The sequence below is a fragment of the Chaetodon trifascialis genome, chromosome 12 (genome assembly GCF_039877785.1).
Source record: "Chaetodon trifascialis isolate fChaTrf1 chromosome 12, fChaTrf1.hap1, whole genome shotgun sequence".
NCBI classification, from domain to species: Eukaryota; Metazoa; Chordata; class Actinopteri; order Chaetodontiformes; family Chaetodontidae; genus Chaetodon; species Chaetodon trifascialis.
The window spans coordinates 6,678,150-6,701,703 of record NC_092067.1 but is presented as its reverse complement, the minus strand read 5'-3'; the positions used below and the strand labels follow the sequence as shown (position 1 = coordinate 6,701,703).

General features: G+C 41.8%; 1 protein-coding gene across 1 annotated transcript in view; it reads left to right on the top strand.

Annotated features, from left to right (window-relative positions):
• Positions 1-23,554, top strand: part of neb (nebulin) — a 58,711-nt gene that overhangs the window by 33,588 nt on the left and 1,569 nt on the right. The window contains exons 91-137 of the mRNA XM_070976525.1: positions 70-174; positions 289-396; positions 984-1,091; positions 1,187-1,294; positions 1,385-1,489; positions 1,604-1,708; positions 1,817-1,915; positions 2,031-2,135; positions 2,315-2,419; positions 2,503-2,607; positions 2,798-2,902; positions 3,244-3,348; positions 3,501-3,605; positions 3,741-3,845; positions 4,015-4,119; positions 4,486-4,587; positions 6,518-6,619; positions 6,743-6,850; positions 6,957-7,061; positions 7,157-7,261; positions 7,367-7,471; positions 7,564-7,668; positions 7,802-7,912; positions 8,014-8,124; positions 8,250-8,351; positions 8,681-8,785; positions 11,249-11,362; positions 11,529-11,633; positions 12,293-12,397; positions 13,011-13,115; positions 13,855-13,965; positions 14,764-14,874; positions 15,585-15,698; positions 15,789-15,893; positions 16,016-16,120; positions 16,501-16,605; positions 17,094-17,186; positions 17,608-17,700; positions 18,071-18,231; positions 19,050-19,215; positions 19,578-19,670; positions 20,047-20,139; positions 21,389-21,481; positions 21,978-22,085; positions 22,416-22,602; positions 22,992-23,084; positions 23,412-23,552. Coding sequence (XP_070832626.1) covers positions 70-174; positions 289-396; positions 984-1,091; positions 1,187-1,294; positions 1,385-1,489; positions 1,604-1,708; positions 1,817-1,915; positions 2,031-2,135; positions 2,315-2,419; positions 2,503-2,607; positions 2,798-2,902; positions 3,244-3,348; positions 3,501-3,605; positions 3,741-3,845; positions 4,015-4,119; positions 4,486-4,587; positions 6,518-6,619; positions 6,743-6,850; positions 6,957-7,061; positions 7,157-7,261; positions 7,367-7,471; positions 7,564-7,668; positions 7,802-7,912; positions 8,014-8,124; positions 8,250-8,351; positions 8,681-8,785; positions 11,249-11,362; positions 11,529-11,633; positions 12,293-12,397; positions 13,011-13,115; positions 13,855-13,965; positions 14,764-14,874; positions 15,585-15,698; positions 15,789-15,893; positions 16,016-16,120; positions 16,501-16,605; positions 17,094-17,186; positions 17,608-17,700; positions 18,071-18,231; positions 19,050-19,215; positions 19,578-19,670; positions 20,047-20,139; positions 21,389-21,481; positions 21,978-22,085; positions 22,416-22,602; positions 22,992-23,084; positions 23,412-23,552 — 5,140 coding nt within the window. The remainder of the gene's footprint in view (positions 1-69; positions 175-288; positions 397-983; positions 1,092-1,186; positions 1,295-1,384; positions 1,490-1,603; positions 1,709-1,816; positions 1,916-2,030; positions 2,136-2,314; positions 2,420-2,502; positions 2,608-2,797; positions 2,903-3,243; positions 3,349-3,500; positions 3,606-3,740; positions 3,846-4,014; positions 4,120-4,485; positions 4,588-6,517; positions 6,620-6,742; positions 6,851-6,956; positions 7,062-7,156; positions 7,262-7,366; positions 7,472-7,563; positions 7,669-7,801; positions 7,913-8,013; positions 8,125-8,249; positions 8,352-8,680; positions 8,786-11,248; positions 11,363-11,528; positions 11,634-12,292; positions 12,398-13,010; positions 13,116-13,854; positions 13,966-14,763; positions 14,875-15,584; positions 15,699-15,788; positions 15,894-16,015; positions 16,121-16,500; positions 16,606-17,093; positions 17,187-17,607; positions 17,701-18,070; positions 18,232-19,049; positions 19,216-19,577; positions 19,671-20,046; positions 20,140-21,388; positions 21,482-21,977; positions 22,086-22,415; positions 22,603-22,991; positions 23,085-23,411; positions 23,553-23,554) is intronic.

Here is a 23,554-nt window from a genome sequence, read left to right as displayed (position 1 = left end):
ACTAATCATAATACTTGGTGTTTAATCGGAGGTGATGCTGATGGCCATGTTGTTGTGTTTTTTTTCCAGAACAAGTACAGAGCCAAAGGTATTGAGGCTTTCAAGGAGTATTCGGTGGTGACAGACACTCCAGTGTATGAGACTGCCAAGCAGAACGCCCAGAACCTGAGTGATGTACGTGACTCTAGAAATGTTCCGAATAATTTTGCCTCATGACTATCTGTATTTCATTTCAAACAAAAAAAATGTGACCATACATTTAATCTTCTTTTCTTTTCTTTTTTCCAGCTGCATTACCACTCTGATTACAACGCCAATGTCAAGGGCACCAACACTGCTCCTGCTGTTACCATTGACACAGAAAGGGCACGCCTGGCTAACTACATCCAGAGTGATGTAAGATAATATTCCTTAATTTTCAGTGTACTTTTTTCTAAATTACTGTCCTGTATGTACAGTCTTTATACTGTAAGAATATTCTTGACAAATCCCGGAGAGAGGGAGCACCCTTCACAATACACACTATATTGTTTATGCTACAGTGATCAGACGCTTGAGATGCCATCATTTTGCACACATGTAGTGTACCATGACTTTATAGCGGTTGCTAGATTATGTTTTTCATTTTGTAGTGAGAATTTGGTGGCCCCCAATATAGTGCATAAATTTCATACTGAGAGCTGTCAGAAAATAAACATAGTGCACTGCTGTAGGTAGCAAATACAGAGTGATTTTACACATCTCATCTTTTTTAAATAAAAAAGATTTAGTTAAGGATTAAAGAGCTGCAACACTGCAAGTCCATAGTGAGTATGGGTACTCCAAATTGTAATTGCTCAAGTAAATAGAATAAAAAACAAATTTATACATAATTCAGTTTCATTTTAACAGTTAACCTTCAGGAGTTTTGTTGGGTTAGTATGTGAGTTTCTGTTCCAGCTGAAATGAATTCTGTCTCACTATGTTGTCTTGGCCTCTCTCAGAACTGGTACAAAGAGGCCAACAAGAACTTCATGCCCACTGGTTTCACCCTGCCCCACGACACCCCGCTAATCCAGCAAGTTAAGAAGAACAGTGTCGTCGCCAGCGATGTAAGTACTTTCACTGTCTTGAATCCTTCAATTATGCTGTTCTTTTGACAGCAACTGAATCTTTTTGCTAATGTATTTTTTAATTATTTGGGCAGGTGAAGTACAAGGAGGCATATGAGATGACGAAGGCTAAAGCCTACACTCTTCATCCAGAGGGTGTCAACTTCATCAACACAAGGAAAGCACAAAAGATCTCCAACGATGTAAGATAACACACTGTTGACATCAGACATATAAGTGTTGATGGAGATTACTGAATGAAACAATCTCATATACCGTCTTCTCTTCCCCAGCGTCTGTATCGGGAGGACTACCACAAGCAAAAGGACAAGATCCACACAACCTACGACACCCCTGATATCAAACAAGTCAAGATGAACCAGGAACACCTCAGCGACGTATGGAAACCATTTTAACACAATTTATGTCATTAGGGTTCCCATTTTTATTCATGTAGCTTGTTGAGTAGTATGTGCTATTCACAGCACCTTTGTTTTGCCTTCTCATCCTAGTTGTGCTACAAAGAGAAATACTACAACAACAGAGGCCAGTTGATCTCTTTGCCCATTACGCCCCAGCTGATGCACTGCTACCACGTCAATGAGATCACCAGCGAGGTACAGTGAAAAGAAGCATACGTTTGAGATTTTCACACACATTTCCACACCATTTTAACTGTAAAGCTTTTGTCGGAAATGTTTTCTGAAATCATTTTGTGTTTTTAGCTAAGATACAAAGAGGATCTGATGTGGCTGAGAGGCCTTGGCTGCTTCTTGTATGACACCCCAGAGATGGTCCACGTTCGCAACATCACCAAACAAAGGGTATGTGTTTCTATTTGGATGGTCTTTCCCTTTTTATGAGTATCGTTCATTTTCATTTCATAATGTACTTCCTGCTGGGGCATCACCATCATTTGTGGCCTATTTTTCACTTCAGGTGAACTATCCAGTGGATGCAAAGAAGAACCTTGCCAACTTCTCTGTGGTCCTGGACACACCTGAGTACAAGCGTGTGACAGAACTTAAGACCCACATGAGCCACGTGAGTCATTTTCCCAAACACACACACCATATGAGCAGTCTCATATTGTAGCTTTTAAATAGCTTGGAGTATCTCCCAAGTTTTGCATATGTTTTCACATGTTTCCAGTTATTTGGTCAGAAAATAAACATTGTGACAGATTTGACTGAGCTTTTGTTATCCTGCTCCTCTGTGTTCAGCTCATCTACAAAGCCCAGAGCAAGGACGAGATGGCTAAGGTCACCACCACCGTGGACTCTGTGGACATCCAGAGAGCCAAATGGGCCCAGCAGCTGACTAACAAAGCAAGTTCAGATATGCCATCACTCATTGTTGTTTATTTTCTTTTCCTGAAAATCTAATCATTATTTCCTCTCTTTTTCCACAGTACCAGTACACAGATTTGGCTGCTAAGGAGAGAGCTCATTTCACTCCAGAATCTGAAACTCCAAACATGGGCCATGCTAGAAAAATGAAAGTGGTCTACAGTGAGGTAAGTCTTTCCCCTTCCTTATTTCTTCTTTGCTTTACCTTGGACTTCCATGCTGTTTATCAACAGGCTATCATACCTTCCTAACCCCTCGCCTCTTTAGAATTTAAATAAGAATATCTTAATAGTGTTTGTGTTTCCAATCAATATTTTTTTATTCCTGATGTGTTGCATGTATTATGTCTTCCCTCAGAACAAATACAAAGAGCAGTATGAGAAGATGAAGCACAGATACACAGCCATTGCTGACACTCCTCTCCTGATCCGTGCCAAGAAATCCTACCTCCAGTCCAGTGATGTGAGTATGCTCATTGGCTTACCCTCATAACACTAATATTTATATCAGTGCCATGAAGCAGAGAAAGACATTTTTTCATTTTGAATTAGTTGTAGTTTTCCCTCTAGTTCCCATTACGCAACAAACCTATATTTCAATTTGGAGACACACCTCACCTTAACCCAAGCCTTCACCCTAAAATTTAATGATTTACATCATTGGTCCCCACAAATACGGCAAGTCCCCACAATGTGTACAAAGCTGTGCAAAAATGTGACTGACAGAGGTAAGATACTAGAAAGATGACTACATATGTGAGTGTATGATGAACATCTAACACATTTTGTTGTTCTTGTCTTCAGCTGCGTTATAAAGAGACCTTCGAGCTCTCCAAAGGCCACTACCACACAGTCAAGGATGCTCTGGACATCACCTACCACCGCAGAGTCACTGATGACATCAGCGAGGTCAGTAATTGAAATCAGCTGTTTGAAGATTTGTTATGAATGTGGAATGTATATATATGCACTATATATTTAGACAACTTTAGACAAAAATATTGAGATAATTTTGATTTTATTTTTCCCTAACTGTTCTTTTCTCAATTTTTTGACCTCAGGTTAAATACAGAGAGAAGTACATTAACTCTCTGGGTACATGGAAGTCCATCCCCGACCGTCCCGAGTTCTTCTTCAGCAGAATTGTCAATGATAATGTCAGCAATGTGAGTACTGTTGACTTATATTCTAAAATTATGCACCGTCTTAAAGTATTTACCCACAGTCGGTTGGAGGACATATAGTATAATTGACATAGTATCTAGTGTTTAAATCAAATCTTCTTTTGTGTCCCTCTTTAGATCAAGTACAAAGAGGACCTGGATTGGCTGAAGGGTATTGGCTGCTTTGTGTGGGATACACCTGAGCTGGTGCAGGCAGAAAGGAACAAGACACTGTACAGTGAGGTAACTCATAATTTACCACTTGTAATGTCAATAATTTCATAAAATGTTTATAATTATGATGTCTTAAATTCATCTGCTTTTAATTGTTGTACACAAAGGGCTCTTAGTACATGGTGCCTGGTTTATGTTTTGGCATTTTCCTAATACCACCTTCATTTCTTGGTGACAGAGACTGTACAAAGCCTCCTTTGAGAAGAACAGAGGCAACTTCAAGTATACCTCTGACACGCCATTCTTCCAGGCTGCCAAGAACGCCTCCATTCTCATCAACGATGTGAGTCCCTTCATTCTTCAACTCAACACAGAAATTGAAAAATGAATTTTTGTAGCAAAACCATGATTATAATTAGTTTTTTGTTGTGAAATAGACACTTAAATCGTTAATCACATTTCTCTGTCTCTGTGCATCTCTATGGGACTCTCAGTTTGGAGGTAAAACACTGTGAATTCATTGCACTAGTTATTTGATTATTGCCTATATAACTGTATAACCATGACACCAGTTGTTTAAAATGTGTCCATTGTTCTTTGTGCCATCTTGATTTAACCTTCCTTCGTCTTCTGGAAAAGGCTCATCACATGACAGTGCGCATTGTTATCTGGACCTTTGTCTTTAACTACTCTCTGACATTCTGAGCAGAGGGTCTACAAAGCTACTTATGAGAAGACAAAGGATAAGTTCACCATAACTACCGATGATCCTAGATACCAACTGGCCAGGGAGAACAGGAAGATGAGCCAGGTAAACGCTCTGGTCGGTTGTACGACCGGCCTGCCTCCTCCGCTGCTACCTCCAGTCCGGTCCTCCAGACCTCTGTCACTGGTGCATGAGGTCGTAAACAGACCTGCCCGTGGTGGTCGTCGCATGGCTATGATAGTCCTTCCAACACGATAAACTTCTCTCTCCGTCTGTATCAGTCCCTGGTCCTTCTGTCTCTTTCTTTTTGTCCAGACAGGTTTTTGTAAACTGTGCCACTCAAATAGCAGCTGAAACGTTATCTTGAGTGAGCAGGACTCTCCTCTATCTGTGCCAATCAGAGAGACGGTTCAATCACTCTTTTACAGATGATTAAATTACGCTTGTTAAAGCATGAATATGTCCAAACAAGCCATTATCAAACTGAAGATGATGGTCTCTGTCACTCTGAAGGCAGGGATGAGGACGAACAGCTCCTTTGTCACACTGGGATCTCTGGAGTACTTCTCCAGTCCTCTCAGTGTTACTGCTGTTTTTCATGTGTCCTCAACTATGGCATGCTGTATGTGTGTGTATATGTGTGTATGTGAACAGGCAAGGTATAAATCCAAAGCAAAGGATCTGCTAAAGAGTGGCTGCAATGAGCTACTCCGCCCTGACATCCTCACAGCCCTTTACCAGTCCACTATGGGCAGTAAGGTAAACAGCCACAGAGTGGTGAGCCATGGTAACTCTCATCCCTGTCCTCAAACATGCAGAAAAGAAGCCCTGTGTAATTTTAAGACTTACAGGCATAGAGGAAAGTCACCATGTTACTTTCTTCATCCCTGCTGTTTCTGGACAAGGTCCCATCATGTCACTTACTCATCCTCTACAGATCCCATCCCTCCATTCAACCTACTTTAACACCTACAGGGGTTTTAACTTCCCCACACTCTGCCCTTGTCACTCATACTCTAATCCCTCCATCACCTATTCCTTTCTCTTCATGTCCCATTGATTATTCCCGAACCTTTAACTAATCTTCAAATGCAGTGCAGTAGACAGAGAGACACATCTAGAGTCACAAATGCAGCAAATTGCAGCATTACAGACTGAAGCTTCTGCAGAGACAGAAGGTATCATGTGTCTATGCATTAGTCACCTGTTATACAGGTGGACATTTGTCAAACCCTATGTGTAGATTTTAGAAAGTGGGAACCACAGTGTCTTTTTTGACACCACTAAAATGCTAAAGTCAGAAATTTTGGAGTTTCTTGACTTTCGTTGTCTTCTCTTGAGTAAACTTCATCTTCATTAAAGCCGCTCTCTGTAGCATCAGCCTCAGTCAGTGAGCGAAAGCATAAGAGGGGCTGCTGGTCACCATGAGCTACGTGGGCACTGCAGGCTTTCATGACTGAATAGTGGTAACACTATTGTGTCCTTGTCTTCATTCTTGCCTGGGAAATAGCTCCCTCTCTGTTTGTGCATGTTTCATAAGGCATGTTTTTATAAACTTATGCATGACACCACTTACTCATTAGCCAAACTGTTATTTTCAGTCTGTGAGAGATTACATAATACATGTAAGTCGACTGTTTCTGACTTTGCTCTAATACTCTTAGAGAACTGTCCAAGAAAAGCAAGAACAGTAAATAAAACCAAACGAATCTAGTTGTTCTTGAAATAAAAGAAAGCGATTGTAAATCAAATGATCTTCATCTGAACTGACTCTGAGAAGGATATCATTCCATGCTGAAATATGACCTCTGTCTCCATCATCGCTGTCTCTCCTACTTAAACTGTCTGCACAATTTAGTTATGTCCTTTCAAGAATCCCTTTTCTTGGGCAGATTTTTTCCTTACTTTAGCTGCATAAATTAGAGGCAAGACACCTTGTCAGAATACACATAAATAAAATCAAATAACTACAGTGACAACTTGATGATGAGTGATACTAACTTTGTTGTGTTTACACGTTTTTTTCCTCCATCAGTGGAGGTACAGGGAGCAGTATGAACGTGCCAAGGACAAGTTCACCTCCATTCTGGACACTCCTGAGTATGAGGCCCACAAACGCAGCAAGAAAATCAGCGACGTAAGTTTTGGATTTTGTTTGTCCAGTAGGGTAAATGTTCAAGTCAGAAAGTTCTCGAGGATTTTTCATGTTGTTGGTGTCTTCTGAAATGCTCCTGACAATGTGATCTTGATTATTCCTTAGATCATCTACAAAATGGAGTACAACAAGACCAAGGCAAAGGGATACACCTTACCTTATGACACTCCACACCAGCAGCACATGAAGAAGGTCAAGGACATCACCAGCAATGTAAGTCCCATTCACACTGGCAACACTTTTAACACTTTTTTTTAACAGAGGCACGGGAAGCAAAAAATCTGAAATACATTTTGTGTGTTTTTCATTCATCTTGCAGTTGAAGTACAAAGAAGTGTATGAGAAGAGCAAAGCCCAGATCAACATGGACCCTGAGGCTCATGAGATCCGCGCTGCCAAGGAGGCCTACAGGAACATCACCAATGTTAGTGTCTTTGGTAACATTATCAGGAAGTCTCATTTTCTGCTCATTACTGATTAAAGTTTAACTCAACATGCTCAATTATTTTCCTTTTTCAGCTTGATTACAAGAAGAAGTATGAAGCCACCAAGAACAAGTGGATATGGACAGCAGACAGACCTGACTTCATCAACGCTGCCAAGAACTCCTTGCAACAGAGTGATGTGAGTTGGTTCTTTGTCTTTATGGCATATGTATGATTTTCATTTTTCATTTCAGCAGCATCCAACAGTGTTGCGCTAAATTTGCTCCCATGGTTTCACCCACAGGTTGAGTACAAGTATGACAAAGAGATGATGAAGGGCTGTGTGATACCTGTTGTTGACGACAAGCTCACCCTCCTGGCTATGAAAAACAATGAAATGGCCAGCACAGTAAGTTTTTCAATTCGATGAGTAAAGGCTCTTTAGACATTTCAGACAACAGGACTACCTCAGAGTTGAATGTTTAACATTCTGCTCTCCAGGTGAAGTACAAGGAGAAGTATGAAAAGGCAAAGGGCCAGTACGTGCCCGTCCAGGACACTCCTCAAATCCTCCATGCCAAGGCTGTGCGCACTCTGGCATCAGAGGTAAGTATCAATCAGTAAAATCTCAACCTTTTTACGTACATTTCAGAATTTAGCACAGGTTAAGAACAAGGCAAACTGAAGGCAAATGATTTTCACAATACATGTGTTATAAATTCTTAATTTTCATCCTCAGAGCAAATACAAGGAAGCCAGTAAGAAGGACATGCAGTCCGGCTCATTCACTACCCTGCCTGAGACTCGTGACACTGCCCACAGCAAGGAGATCAACAAGCTTGTCAGCGGGGTACAACTGCCTCACACTCATTCAGCAAAATCAGCTGTGGCATCTCATCATCCTGGACTCTTTCTGTGTGGCTGGCCTTGATGTTCTTTCTGTCTTTACAGAAATTGTACAAAGCAAAGTTTGAGAAGGAAAAGGGCAAGTCAGTGTATAACAACATGGTCGTTCCTCCTGATATCCAGCACGCTATAACAGTGGCCAAGAATCAGAGCAACGTGAGTCATCTCCACAGTTGGGCTAAAATAACAGATTCATTTTCATTCTCTCCACGTTGAGATTTGTCTTTTGCCTTTTTTTGCCACATAATGTGTTATTTTTGTTCTTCTGTCCATCCCCACAGGTTTCCTATAAGAAGGATGCCAAAGCCAACCTACACTACACCACTGTAGTCGACCGTCCTGACATAAAGAAGGCTACCCAGGCTGCCAAGCTTATCAGTGAGGTAATCATAAAATTCATCGCTTCTAAAACCTGTACACACAAAGGCAGAAATATGCTGAATCCTATTGTGCAGAAGCCTGATTTCCAGTCCCACAGTTGGCCTTAAATAGATGTAGATGTAATTATATCTCACTGCAAGTTAGGTTAGATTAAATTAAACTTTATTGTCATTGCACAAGTCCTGAGACAAGTTAATGGACTTTTGAATGAGGGAAACAGCAAAGAAGAGGCACAAATATGTCACATTGGCACTGTCCATTCAAAACATCAACGTAAATCCACCACCTATAAAGTCACATTTAAATTCTTATTTGGTCGTGTCTCTGCCAGATCGGCTACCGTGAAAAGGCTCGTGAGGAAGCCAGCCGTGGAGGCTCTCTGGTCCACCGCCCAGACATCGCTCTGGCCACCGAGGTGTCCAAGCTGACCAGCCAGGTACACCAAACCAAATCAACCGTCTGTGTCATGAAGCCCTGGACCAGTCATGCTGCATTCCCAATGGTTCCATACAGTTATCATCTCCTAGAAAATGTTTATTTTACAGACAAGATGGCTGGAATCAGTTACTGGAAGCCATACTGCACAAAGATCAGCTGTCTGTTATTCAGTCAGATCAGCTTCCATAAGCTAATAATTGCAGGCTAGTATTGCTGTGGTAGATGCTGAGCAGCAGTCCTGTAGGCCTAACGATATAACTAGCAGCTCTTTCACAGCGCTTCCTCTGCCATCCTGCATTATAATCCATGTCCCTATCTGTCGTTGTGACTCCATAAAAGTAGATTAACATGTTTAACTGCTCATATCATTGTACATGTCCCACCCCATCCTTAAGCCTGTCCTCTTTCTGCTCCTCCTCCACCCTCCTGTACTTTACTCTTCTTATTCCTCATCTCATTCTTCTTCTCTCTCCTTCCATAATGTCCTAGTCTGTGTTTGTTCTCATCCCTCCATCTCACTGCGCTTTGTAGGTGGAGGCCAAGCCCTCCCTCCATGGAGCAGCTTCCTATGATACCCTCCAGATGCGCCACATTAAGAAAATGAGTGCCCTGACTAGTGATGTAAGGAGGTTCATGCCCTGAAGCTGACGGGCTGCTAGTATTTGTCTGTCTCCTCTGCATATCTGTTCCCTTGATTTCTGATTGTACTGCAGGGTTCACTGAGCCTATTTATGAAAAGATTTGATTTGGATTATCAAATCTTCCAAAGTTTTTATTTTGATTTGGCTTGCAAACCTTTTTTCATTGCAGTTCAGCCTTGTGTGCACCCTCTGCTCTTGTGTCTCCCTGACAAGCTGTGCCTTATTGCTATGGGTAGACAAGTGTGGCATTACTACACTCATTGCACTAGTGCTAATACTGTATGATAATGAATGGTTTTTATACATTTTCTCAACACTTTCATAGTTTTTCCACTTTTCCCTCAGTGTGTCTGTCACAAAACACGTGTATATCCAGTAGTTACTTTGTGAACAGCGCAGGTGAATTAATTATTAATGCTGCGTTTACACATGTTTAAGGTTACTGCTTTGTCTCACCTTCTCTCTCAAGCTGACTGATCTGCAGACTGACAGAACAACCCAGACTCCCCCTGATCTGCCACCACAATCACACTGCCCTACCTCTTCCATATATACTTTATTATATATGAAGTCCATGTTGCATTTATGTGGATCACAGAATGCTGTATTAGGGTCTGTTCACATTTGTCACCAAAATGCACCAAAATGCCTCTTAGAGCAATGCATAAGCAACTTCATATCAACAAGACAGAAATGGAAACTGGAACACCAGTGGCTCCACAGTCTGGATTAAAAACCGACTGAGCTCAACTCAAGCTTGGCCAAGGCCAGAATGTGCTATTTCTGGGACAAATGGCCTGCACATACATCTGTGCATAAGATTTCATAATGTGGCAGAGCAGGTAGGCTCACTGACATTTAGGCACCACACCATCAGGAAGTTTAGAAAGCAGGCTCATGCCATCATTACAAGTCTCTGCATGTTGCTTTTTCTATGGTCTTTCTGTAATGTCAAGTGTAGCTAAATCCAGACACACACTGGATACATCTGGATGCAAGACAGTCGGTCTGAATGGCATCTTTGGGCGTCTCCACAGCTGACCTGTTTGGTTTGATTGAGAAGAATCCTCATGCAATGGCTTTATTAATGTGGTTTAGCTGTGAATGCTACAGATGGAAACTGACAAAGCAAATGCTGGTGCAGATGCTTTGCATTTAGGAAGAAATGTGGAACACCGACAGGATTGTATAATATGAATTCAAATGTACCTGATTCGGTTATTCATAACAGATGATGTTCTCAGAACCAATTGTTTGTTGATTTGCTCTTGAAAGACAGAGACAGAAAAATCTTAAAGTGATCTTATCTGTGTCCCTGAGACAAAAAAAAAGAAAAAAAAAGAAAAGAAATTTAAATGAGCTGAAATAGACTTTTGGAAATTTACCTTGCAGACCCAAACAGCTCTGATGATGTAGATATACAGTATGACAGTAATCGCTCTGTGACTCTTCATGTCTACAACTAGGAATAAAATACAAAATTAGGATTTTCCTCTCAAGCTTAGAACCAAACTGTAGATGTGAACGCACCCATACTGAGCCTCTAAGACTATTTAGAACTATGATTGCTGAATGAAAAGGGGAAATGAACTGATGCATGAACAAATGACTTTGAGGATTCACAGTTTGGCTGCAGTTGTTTTTCTTGTGTTTGAAAGAAAAACAACTTGATTTACTCATCCCTTTCTGTAAAAAGCAGGGTTAAAAACAACATGTTTCTTTTATAGTGCTGGTTTACACTATAGAAGAATGATGTTGTTCTGAAAGTGTCTGTAAATCTTCCACTCAGGCTAATTCTCACATATATCCCATTCAAACAGGTGAAGTACAAGGAGAAGTTTGACAAGGAGGTGAAAGGAAAGAGACCACAATATGACCTGAAGGAGAGTAAGATTTACAAGACTTTGAAGGATGCCAATGTGCTGGCTAGTGAGGTAGGTGCTCACATAATCAGCATCAATCCATATCATTCCTTTAAGTAGCAAAGACTCATTCAGACACCCAGCTTTCAAGACAAAGATTTGCTTATATGACAGTTGCAAAGCACCTACTGTGAGATCATTTTGTAATTTTGAGCGCATCCGCTAACACCACCCGCAGGTGAAGTACAAGGGTGACCTGAAGAAGATCCACAAGCCTGTGACCGACATGGCCGAGTCTCTGTCCATGCAGCACAGCCTGAGCACCAGCAAACTGTCCAGCCAAGTAAGACCCCGTCAGCCTTTAACCCTCTCACATTGCCAGCCAGGAAGCTGCTGGAGGCCCGCTCAGTTTCAGTGCGCCCTACGAGGCTCACTGAAATGTGTCTGAGCTCAGCGTTTCCATCACCCCACATACCACAGTAACAACCAACATGCTGCAGATAATTGACCATCTCATGGATTTATACACTAAGCTCCATCGTCCATACATCCATTATTCTGTGACCTCATCTGGTGGTGACCCTTACCCTTCTCACCCTTGACCTTTTGCCCTGCCCTTTGACCTTCCCATACTATCACCTCCTATAACCTCTACTCCTTCACTCATTCAGTTTGATTTATTCCCTCCTGTAGTTCATACAAAACCAGTCTTTTATTAATGATCACTTAACACAAAACTCCCTGCTTCTCCATTGACTCAAGATCATTTTTCACACAATTTGTAACCCCCATTTTTAATTTTAACTTCTTATTTTGTCGAAGTATCATATTTTTTGACATTGCTAAGAGCTGTTTTCACAGTTACAATGTTACTACTTTCGTTTCTGTCATAAAATATGAGGCTTTTTTGTGCCATGTAATGGATGGGAGTAAACTCCACGCAGAAGCTTTTTCTTGTTTGCTGTACTGAGCTGTCTTACTTGACTGGGAATTCCCCCATAGTACTGCTACAAGAAGAAATTTGAGGAAAGTAAGGGTCACTACCATATGATTCCTGACACACCAGAACAGCTTCATCTCAAGGAGGCTTCTGAACTTCAGAGCAACGTAAGTGGTTCAGACTCTGGGGGTCAACAAACACTGCTGTGGGTTTCATCTTGTGAGCACTTTCTTGTAAAGCAGACGTATGCGATATCTACATCTTTCTTTTCCTGCACTGACAGGTTGATAATTTAAGTTGGGGACAACATAACACACCTTTGGGCGGTAAATTAGCTTTTTGCTAACTCTGGTACAATACATCAACATTTAACATTTATGGTTTTTTGCATTTTAAGCTTAAACTGTGCAAACTGTTGCTTTGACCCATTTTTTAGTTCATGGTGTGGTGTTTTAGATTTTCCTGTGTATTTTTCCATGGCAGCCATGAGTTTCCATACGTGTCCATTCAATATATGAATCACTTATTCAACTGTTGACACATGCCTTAGTTGTGTAATCCATCACAGTGAGCATCAAGTGTGTATTTATTTTTGATACATTGTCATTATGAGATGAGGCAGTGCAGAGTTTTCACATCTATCTGTGTTTAGCATGACCTCATTACAGTTCATTTAACTCTTTCTTACTGTACAGAAATGAGTAGAAACCAGTGTGTAATGTACCTGCATAATGTATTACAAACCGCCTGTTGACATTAAGTTTGTGTGGGTTGCTCCAGGTGAAGTACAAGGAGAAGTATGAGAGGGAGAAGGGTAAGCCCATGCTGGACTTTGAGACACCCACATATGTGACTGCGAAGGAGGCCCAGCACATGCAGAGCCAGGTAAACTCCCTGTCTGTCTCCTCCGTGTTTAAAATGGCTTCTTATGCGATACACTTGCCATTACAATCTGAGGACTCATCAGTGCCTGCATAGTAGCGCCTCTTGTATATATTGATATGCTTCAGTTTGTTAGATGTCCAGCTATTGTTTATATTAGATTTACATTTCTGAAGTTTGGAAAAACCCCTTACACTGCCTTTAATGCCAGTTTATTACATCAAGATGTTATATGTTTTGGTGCTCGTTAGTTACAATATCTTATGATTTGTTGATCACTTTAACTTTCTGATAACAGCAACTTGTTGCTCTTACTGTCAGTCCTTCACAGTTTTCTACTGTGCTTCAAAAAACACTGGGAGAAGGCAGTGTAAGATGTGCTCAGATTGTATGTGTATTGTTGCTCCCTAATATAGTGCATATTACAAACTGAGCTTGATTTTACTCTAATGATGCGGGGATGGCTAAGGTTAAGTATATGTTTGTCTCAGTCTGTGGACTTTTCTATGGAGTCTGAATGGTTGATTCTTACAGTGTTCAATTAGAATCAGTTACAGTCACAATAAACATTTCCTACACTTCACAGTAGCACTCACACACACGCACCAGTCCTTTAAAGACTGCAGATACAGAAATGAGTGTCATTCATACCAGGATGAAGTATCGGCATTGTGAAGCAACACTGCTTGCATGTGGTTATCTGAGCTCTGTCTGTCCCCTGTCTTATCTCTGTGGCGAATAGAAAGACTATAAGAAGGACTATGAGGAGTACATGAGGGGCAAGAACCTCTCAGGCTTGGAGGTCACCCCTGCCATGATACATGTCAGACATGCCACCAAAATAGCCAGTGAGGTAACTAAAGGATCATTTATCCCTGACAATCTCCCCCATTTACCTCCCCCATACTTTATAATCATACTAAGACTACATCACAACCACGGTCCCTCTTTCTTTTCACCACCAAGTGTTTCCTTCTCTCTTGACTTCTTGTAAGTCCACCAGTGCAGTTACATTTTTCTATGCTAGTTTGCATGATTCACTACACTTCTATGAACTATCAATAATACAACATTCATCCATCTTCCTTCTCTCCATCCTGTGTGACTTCTGGTAGAGTAGTTAGTATTGTTTGTTTGTATTTGCATTTGTATCCATCTCGAACTCCTAATTTCACAATAAGGGGACGACCACCACTTTTATGTTAAATAGTCTGCATGCATGCATGCAATCATTTGAATGCCGCAGCAATGCTTTTAAGGTGAAATGCTGACTTGAATAGTTTTGTTGTTGTTGTTGTTTTCATGCTGTATCTGATGAAATGTGGTTCTCCTTGTCTTCATCAGGATTCTTGCCAAAGTCACCAATGTCTCTGCTCTCTCTGTGAAAATGTGACTGATTGTACCAATCTTCACAGTTTCATGATATGACACTGAATTTTCTTTTTCTTTTTGGGAGTCTTGGTGACTTTGAGCTCAAAAGGCAAGCAACAGAGCTTGCCCCCAGTGTACGGTCTGTCTGTCTGTCTGTCTGTCTGTCTTTCTGTCTGTCTGTCTGTCTGTCTGTCTGTCTGTCTGTCTGTATGCCTTGGCCTGGCCTGGCCTGCCTGAGTGCCCTTCTCTGCAGTCTCTCTGTTCTTCTTCCATCCTGTAGAAAGAGTACAGGAAGGATCTAGAAGAGGGAGTGAAGGGTAAAGGGCTAACTGTACTGGAGGAAACTCCGGAGCTTTTGAGAGCAAGGAATGCCACTCAAATCCTGTGTGAGGTACGACTGACTGGACGTGCTGGAAACACTACTGCACTCTAAAGCGAGTGTTTTCCCACAACCCCGCTCTTGGTGCATCATCTGCTGAATGCTGCCCACTTAACTGAGCTTCATCATCACACTAAAAGAGCAACTGTCCTGTGTGACTGTCCTTGCCTCGTGACATCACTAATTTTTCAGCACTCTCCTTTCTCTGCTGTCTAATCAGTTGACCTTCACCTCCACCCAATTGGATTATGCTATGATTTTCTCTGCTACCACAAACATTCCTAAAAACAACCTTAGGTATAGTCAAAGCATGCTGTATTTTATTTTTTGATGTTTAATGCTGTAGTCAAAGCTTTGTGGAAAGCCATGGCCTTAGATCATGTTAATGTAGTTCATTTTTTGGGTCAAGATGTATCAATGTAAAAAAAATATAGGTTTGCTGAAAATGACTAATTGTGCTTTAACACAATTTCTTTAACAACTGCTGTTTTTTTTCAGTTTTGAGTGGAGCTTCACACACAATCTGTTGTCCAATTGTCATATCTATTCTTTTTTTATTTTTTTTTTTATCTTAATTTCCTCTAACCTTCTTTGTTCACCATAGGCGTTTTGGTTTTGCAGCCCTTCCCCCGATATGAATGAGTAGCAGCCTCCTTATTGATAGTAATCTGCTAGTCATGTCTGCTTTTAGTGTAACACTTTCTCACCTGTAACGTTTCCAGAGAGAGTACAAGAAGGCGCTGGAGCAGGAGATCAAGGGCAAGGGAATGTTGGCTTTGGCTACAGACACCCCAGACTTCATGAGGGCCAGAAACGCTACTGACATCCTCAGTCAGGTCTGAGTTGTGTTGTGTGTTCATGTTGTTTGCTCTGGCTGCAGTTCTGCTGTATTCTTGTCTCATTTTTGATGGTTTTCTGATCCTCAGACTAAGTACAAGCAGACCGCTGAGATGGACAGAGCCAGCTACACAACTGTCATCGACACCCCAGACATCATCCATGCTCAGCAGATGAAGAACATCGTCAGCCAGGTAGATTACCAGAATCAACCAATCTACTTCTATGTGGCTTATCTCAAAACGATTTACTGAGGAGGCTTGAAATACTGTCTAAGTCTATTTCAATTCCGGCTGTTTGTGCTTTGCCCCGATAGAAAAAGTACAAAGAGGAGGCAGAGAAGACCATGTCTCACTATGTGCCAGTCCTGGACACTCCGGAGATGCAGAGAGTCCGTGAAAACCAGAAGAACTTCAGCACTGTGAGTCATAAATGCAAATGATGAATTATGCTTAAAGTCTGAAGACAGAGGTTCTTCTAGTGTCTGGTGGCGTCTCCATGTCTGCTGTAAAGTATTATCTTTGATACTTTTGAACTGTTAGTGTGTATTGGTGTTTGTATGGGTTCTCTAATGTAATCGAATGCAGCTGTACAGGCAGTGTTTCTGTATTCAAAGCAGCATAGTATCTTTTACTCAGGCATGTAAGTGAAAAGAGCTCTCCAGCTCATCCTGAGCAGAAGCTAAGGTACATTCAAGTGGTTTCTCTTCTGGCTCTCTGTTTTCTTCTTTTTTAAAAATACATTTTTACCTCTTTATCATTGTGAAGCATTTTAACTGCACCTTTGTTTTTCTCCCTGTAGCTTCAATACAAGATTGACCTTAAAAACATAAAGGGCAAAGTGTCTACTGTAAAGGACACTCCTGAAATGCTTCGTGTTAAAGAGAATACAAAGAATTTCAGCTTGGTATCTACTCCATAATATATATTTTTAACATTTAACCTTTTTTTTTTTAACCTTTTTTGACATTTTTCCTTGATTTTTTTTTTTAATGTTTAACGTTCTTTCACCATCTTTAACAAACCCTGATATGCAGCCCTTATTTCTTTAGACCAAATTAGATATTTTTTAACCTTGTAAAATAGGCAGCATTTTAATTCATGCAACTAACACCTTCTTGTATAGTGTAATGTTTATTGTTAGTGCAGAGCTTGTGTGTTGTTAAATACTTAGTTTGTGTAGTTGTGGGAGTGTCCAGACAAAGTGTCTCTTTTTAAATGTTGATTTCTGTGTTTTATTCATTGTGTTTTTGTTGATGTGTCCCAATTCTGCTCACAAGGCGCAACACAGCTAAATCAAGTATAGTGTTGGAAATTAAATCAAGCAGCTAGTCCTCATTAGCCGGTAGCTATCAGGCTAACTACTGTTCGCTGCTTTCACTCGTCCATTTAAAGATTCAGTACAAAGAGGATTTGGGAGCAGGAACAGCTCTGCCCGAGACCCCTGAAATGGAGAGAATTAAACGCAACCAGCGGAACATTAGCACGGTACTCCACAGAGTGACCCTGCCCTCCCTCATCCCCTCCTCAGCCAGTCTTCCCTCCATATTCCCTCCTTACTGAGTAGAATATAACCAGACCTGTCCATCCAATGTTTTACAGAGATTGCTTTCACACTCATTTTACATTAAAGTTTTTTTTTACCAGTTAATTTTTTTATACTAAAACATCCATCCATATCTTCCATATTAAAACAGAACATATATTTCACAGCCTCACTCATCGCCAACATATTCAAGTACCACTGAAATACGTAAAAATCTGTATAACTAACACCATGTGATTGTCAGTCGTTCCACAGCGTGTGTTGTTGTTCTGAATGGATGGACGTGTCTGTGTCTACAGAACATACTGGCCTTGTGTTTGTCCCTGTCTCACTCTGTACCTGTGTAACTTATTCAATGGGCAGATACAGTACAAGGATTCTGTGGGTCAAGGCACAGCCATACCAGATCTGCCTGAGATGAAGCGGGTCCGAGAAACCCAGAAGAATATCAGCTCGGTAGAGGAAAAGGACTGCAGTGACCCTAATCTTATACTCTAATAACATTTTCCAACACGCCCTCTGACCTCTCCGACCCACCTGACAGCCTAGAAAACATTATCATCCCAGTTTTTAGTCCTGTTTTTCCCTCCTCCATCCTAACTAAGTTTCATAAATCCCTCCCTTTTACCAGCCTTGGTTGATGACTTGATCTTGAATCCACATTATCACAAACCCCCATTGTTCTCACTCAGGTAGAGTGAATTTCCTTGGATTCTTTTATTTTAATTCCTAATTTTTGGCATTTCCTTCCCTCCTTAACTGAGAAGTCATCTTCCTTTGAGTGTGTGACTGCCATATTTGACTTTTTGTGCTGTCTCATTCAAAGCTTCAATACAAAACCGGAGTGGGACAAGGCACGTCAGTATCAGAGACCCCAGAGATGGAGAGAGTTAAACGCAATCAGCACAATATTAGCACGGTACTCCACAGAGTGACCCTGCCCTCCTTCATCTCCTCCTCAACCAGCTATCCCTCCATATTTCCTCTGTATCTAGTGTAGAATATAACCAGACCTGTCCTCTCATGTAATCTCTTCCAATGACCACTTTCAATCCAACTTTTTCTAGAGATTTTTCATGCTTTTTAACCTTTTGTTCAAACTTTTTGACCAATTACAGGATTTTACGGAGCCTCCGAAGGTCCCAGATGGTTTTATTGTAAACCTGTGGAAACACATAGATGTAGATATTTCATTGCCCAACTTCATTGCTGCAAAATGATAGCTTATATTCACAGCACACTAAATTGTCAAAAGTATGTGGACACCACTGTTAAATCCATAAATAGATGGTTTATCCAGTTTGGTGTGGAAGAGCTTAACTGGCCTGCACAGAGCTCTGACCTCAAGCACACCCTGCACCTTTGGGATGAACAGGAACACTGACTGAGCCAGACCTTATCACCGAACATCAGTGCTGGACCTCACTAATGCTCTTGTGCCTGAAAGTGAGCAAATCCCTGCAGGGCAAATAGTAGAGGCAGTCCATGAACATTTGGCAGCATAGTGTACTGGTTCTTCTTTCCACGGGAAAATTAATTGTTCACACAAGTTAATATCTTCATCATCCACTGGGACCTTGAGGCCCCTGTACAATTTTTCTTTCCTCTGATAATTTATTCAATCTAAAGCCTGAAGTAACAAAGTAAATGAAATGTCCTCTATATTAAAGCAGAACATATCTTTTATAGCCTCACTCATTGCCAACATACACAACTAAATACGTAGAAATCTGTATAACTAACACCATGTGATTGTCAGTCGTTCCACAGCGTGTGTTGTTGTTCTGAATGGATGGACGTGTCTGTGTCTACAGAACATACTGGCCTTGTGTTTGTCCCTGTCTCACTCTGTACCTGTGTAACTTATTCAATGGGCAGATACAGTACAAGGATTCTGTGGGTCAAGGCACAGCCATACCAGATCTGCCTGAGATGAAGCGGGTCCGAGAAACCCAGAAGAATATCAGCTCGGTAGAGGAAAAGGACTGCAGTGACCCTAATCTTATACTCTAATAACATTTTCCAACACGCCCTCTGACCTCTCCGACCCACCTGACAGCCTAGAAAACATTATCATCCCAGTTTTTAGTCCTGTTTTTCCCTCCTCCATCCTAACTAAGTTTCATAAATCCCTCCCTTTTACCAGCCTTGGTTGATGACTTGATCTTGAATCCATACTATACATACTTCCCCCTATTTTTTTCCTAAAGTAGTCTTCATTTCCCTGGACTTTTTACTTAATTTTGGCATTTCCTTCCCTCCTTAACTGAGAAGTCATCTTCCTTTAAGTGTGTTACCACCATATTTGACTTTTTGTGCTGTCTCATTCAAAGCTTCAATACAAAACCGGAGTGGGACAAGGCACGTCAGTATCAGAGACCCCAGAGATGGAGAGAGTTAAACGCAATCAGCACAATATTAGCACGGTACTCCACAGAGTGACCCTGTAACCTCCTGTGCTGTCCATTCATCTGCCTCTACCTCACTCTTCATCTCCCTCAAACACACCTTCATGGCAGCTCTCCCGAGCCTTCATCACTCATTGAGATGTTTGAACTGTTTGTCACATCAAACCCACCATGCAGATAGTATAACATGAGCGAGCCTTGTGGGTTCGTCTTAGCCTCACTGTGCCTCTAACGTAGTCTGCTTCCTCACTCGTCAGGGACGAAGTGTGTGTTTCATGTCATGTTTCATGTCTGCTGTGAGTTTTGGTGCTGTGCTGTGTCTCTGTCTTCCTGCAGTTGTCTCTGACTGACTCTTTACTTTCTTTGCACGAAACCCAAACTGTCTGTTGGGTAGATAAAATACAAGGACTCTCTTGGTCGAGCCACAGCTATACCGGACCTCCCTGAGGTGAAGCGGGTCAAAGAAACCCAGAAGCACATCAGCTCGGTAGTGGAACAAACCGAACCACGTGTGCTCCTAACTGTTGAGAGTGGACAGCAGTGCCCATCAATAATACCAATCATAAGCTCATCTGCTACTTCCCCTCCCTCCTGTCATCATCTCACACTCTCACTTCCTCCTGCTCCTCTCATCCATCCTCATCCAAGGCACAGGCAGCTTTTTCCTGAGCTCCAGCTCTGCCATCATCACCACTTTGACCCTAATGCTGCCTTAATTTGATCTACGCTTTTTTTTTTTCCTTTTCTTTTCTTACTCCTTCAAATCATCTTTAATCTTCAACCATCAAAGACTGGGACTGCAACTGAGTGACACCCTCCTCTTTGGTCTGTGATGCTCCCCAAAGCCCCCATCCCCACCCCGCCCCTCTCCCATATACAGTAATTCTAGCCTGCAGCCCAGCTTTTTTCACATAAAGCCGCTTAGTGCTTCTACAACCCTGATTCCAAAAAGGCTGGGACGCTGTGTAAAACAGAAATAATGAACAGAAATGTGATCAGTTGCTAACCCTTCATGATATAGATTCTTAATGTTTGAGCTCATCAGCTTCATTGATTTTTGTCAATATTTGCTTATTCTGATTTTGATGAAGTTGGGACAGGAGCAACTTAAGACTGGGAAAGTTGTGGAATGCTCCAAATATGTGTTTTTGGAGCATTCCACAACTTTCCCAGGTCAACAGGTTCATTGGTAAGAGGTGATAGTATCCTGATTGGGTATGAAAGGGGCGTCCTGGAAGGGCTCAGTCATTCACAAGCAAGGATGGAGCAAGGTTCACCACTTTGTGAACACATGACTGCTCTTTTGCAAATGATTACGTTCTGTTTTTATTTCCGTTTTTTCCCAACTTTTTTGGAACCGGAGTTGGAAGTTAATTTCCACTTTCCAGCAAATGACAAGCTAAATCTCCTGCTGAAGTGTGAGGAGTGTGTTTGCTGCCACATGTTTGTTTCTACAGCAGAGATCCTGGCTGTTCGTCGAGAGCGACCAGGAAGAGTCACTCTATAGGACCAATTTCTCAGACGCTGCTTGAATTCATTCCAAAAGCAGAAATGCCACTTCAATTCAGAGCAAGTCTGTCTCTGAGAATAGTTAATCTGAAAACTGCTTTGTCCGTATCATCTATTTAAGAGTTCGAGGTTAATCCAAGTCTATGAAACCAGTCCTATAGGTGTGTGGTCTCTGTATGGTCCAGTGTCTGATTGGCCCCTTGGGGCGCTGTGCTTCTGTCCTGTAGGTGTTGTATAAGGACAGTTCAGTCAAGGGAACTCCTGTGGTGTTCACTCCAGAGATGGAGCGGGTCAAAAGGAACCAAGAAAACATTAGCTCGGTACCTTCAGAATCACAAGAACATATTCTACTGGAGAAATGTTCTTCTTCTACCCCACTTTAACCCTTTTCTAACTGATTTGTCTCCCGGCTCTCGTTAATTGTATTAATTCTCCCCACTGTGCTCTCTTAAAATGTGTGTAATACCTCCAGCTGTGGTGCGTCTGCACATCATCACTGCTAACCTCTCCTGTTGTTGAAACTACTCCACTTCATCTTGCTCCCCTGCCGTCCTCCACCTGAAGACTGGGACGCAGTCTTGTTTGATTTAATACTTCAACCTCTTAATACAAATCTCCCCGCCAATTCATTTGTCTGAAATCCCAGTTATGTCCCAGCTCCTCCTGTCAGCAGCTGTGTGTGTGTCCTCTCACCAGCCACACCCTTTGTGCTGTGGATGCTAATGGCTACTGTGTGACGGCTTCGGGTCAGAAAGATTTCAGACGCTCACTGCGTGTCCTCTGCTCTTCTGCTGTCCTGACCCCGCTTCCCACCAGGTGCTGTACTCTGACAGTTTCCGTAAGCAGGTCCAGGGCAAGGCCGCCTTCGTTCTGGACACACCTGAAATGAGACGCGTCAGGGAGACCCAGCGCATCATTTCTGGAGTAAGATACTGTTGTTGTTGGATCAGCTCATTGTTTCATGGCATTTGTTGACAAGAAGAAAAATATAGAATATCACCAGTTTGTACTGCATCCCAAAATATCCCAGAAAGGGGATTGTTTCTATGAATTCATGTATATTTTCTATTTATTTGTTGTGGGGGTGTTATTGTACAGTGTATATGTATAATGTATTCAACACCTTAAGCTTTGGACATGAGACCCAAGTTGTATGAATGGCATTCCCTTTCAGAGCAGTGTATATTCCTACAGTGGTCCTTACACGTATCAGCTGTGGTTTCACTGACTGTGGTTGTGATCTGTGCTTTCCAGGTGAGATACCACGAGGACTTTGAGAAGAACAAGGGCAGCTTCACTCCCACCACCTCTGACCCGGTGACAGAGCGTGTGAAGAGGAACACCCAGGACTTCAGCGACATCAGCTACCGTGGCATCCAGAGGCGTGTGGTGGAGATGGAGAGGAGACGTGCCATCGAGCATGACCAGGAGACCATCACTGGTACAGTTACTCTGCACGCAGTCAGTCGTTTCTGGCCTGTGGGCTGTTGGTGGTAAATAAAACAGATGGACAGGAAAGTTAAAATGTTAAATTAAATTAAAATGTTAATTCAACTACAGATAAAGTAATAGATGCATCTTCACTTAAATTAGGAAGTCACAACTTTAGAAATATGTTGAAAATCTTGATAAGATAAAATTCTATTATCATGCTATTAAAGGACCCTTAGGGGTTTGTACAGATCATCAGTGATCAATCTATCAGACACAGGTCTATAACTCAAATCCTGTGCTAATACATGAGAGGCACATGCATGGCCAGGAGCACATCTGAAACACAGACTGAGATTGATTGAAAACTGTGTGCCTCATCCTGTACTTGACCCTCAGATCTGCGTGTGTGGCGCACAAACCCCGGCTCTGTGTTTGACTACGACCCCGCCGAGGACAACATCCAGTCCAGGAGTCTGCACATGATGTCAGGTGAGACGAGAACCTCAGCCTGAGGATGCAGAATGCGCTCAGTATGCATCCTCTGCCTATTAAACACTGATATTTAAGTAAATGAGCCTTAGTTTTCACTTTTTCTTGCCTTGTCAGGGTCCAAAATATAATATAAATTTTAACCCCCCATGCAGTATTTATAAGTGTTGTATAAAACACCATAATGTAGTTGTAAACAAGCATAGCTTTAATAATATTAATAATGATAATATTAATAAGAATGCATAAATCATCCACACGTTACATGTGATCATATGACTGTATTTAAAAAACATTTCCATCTGTCCTCTGACACCGTTCTGACAGTTCAAGCTCAGCGCCGCAGCAAGGAGCACTCCCGCTCCACCAGCGCCCTGAGTGGCATGGCTGATGAAAAGTCTGAAGTGTCCCAGGACGCTGACCACCACATGTCCCTCTACAGCAACGGCTTCATGACCTCCTCTATTGGT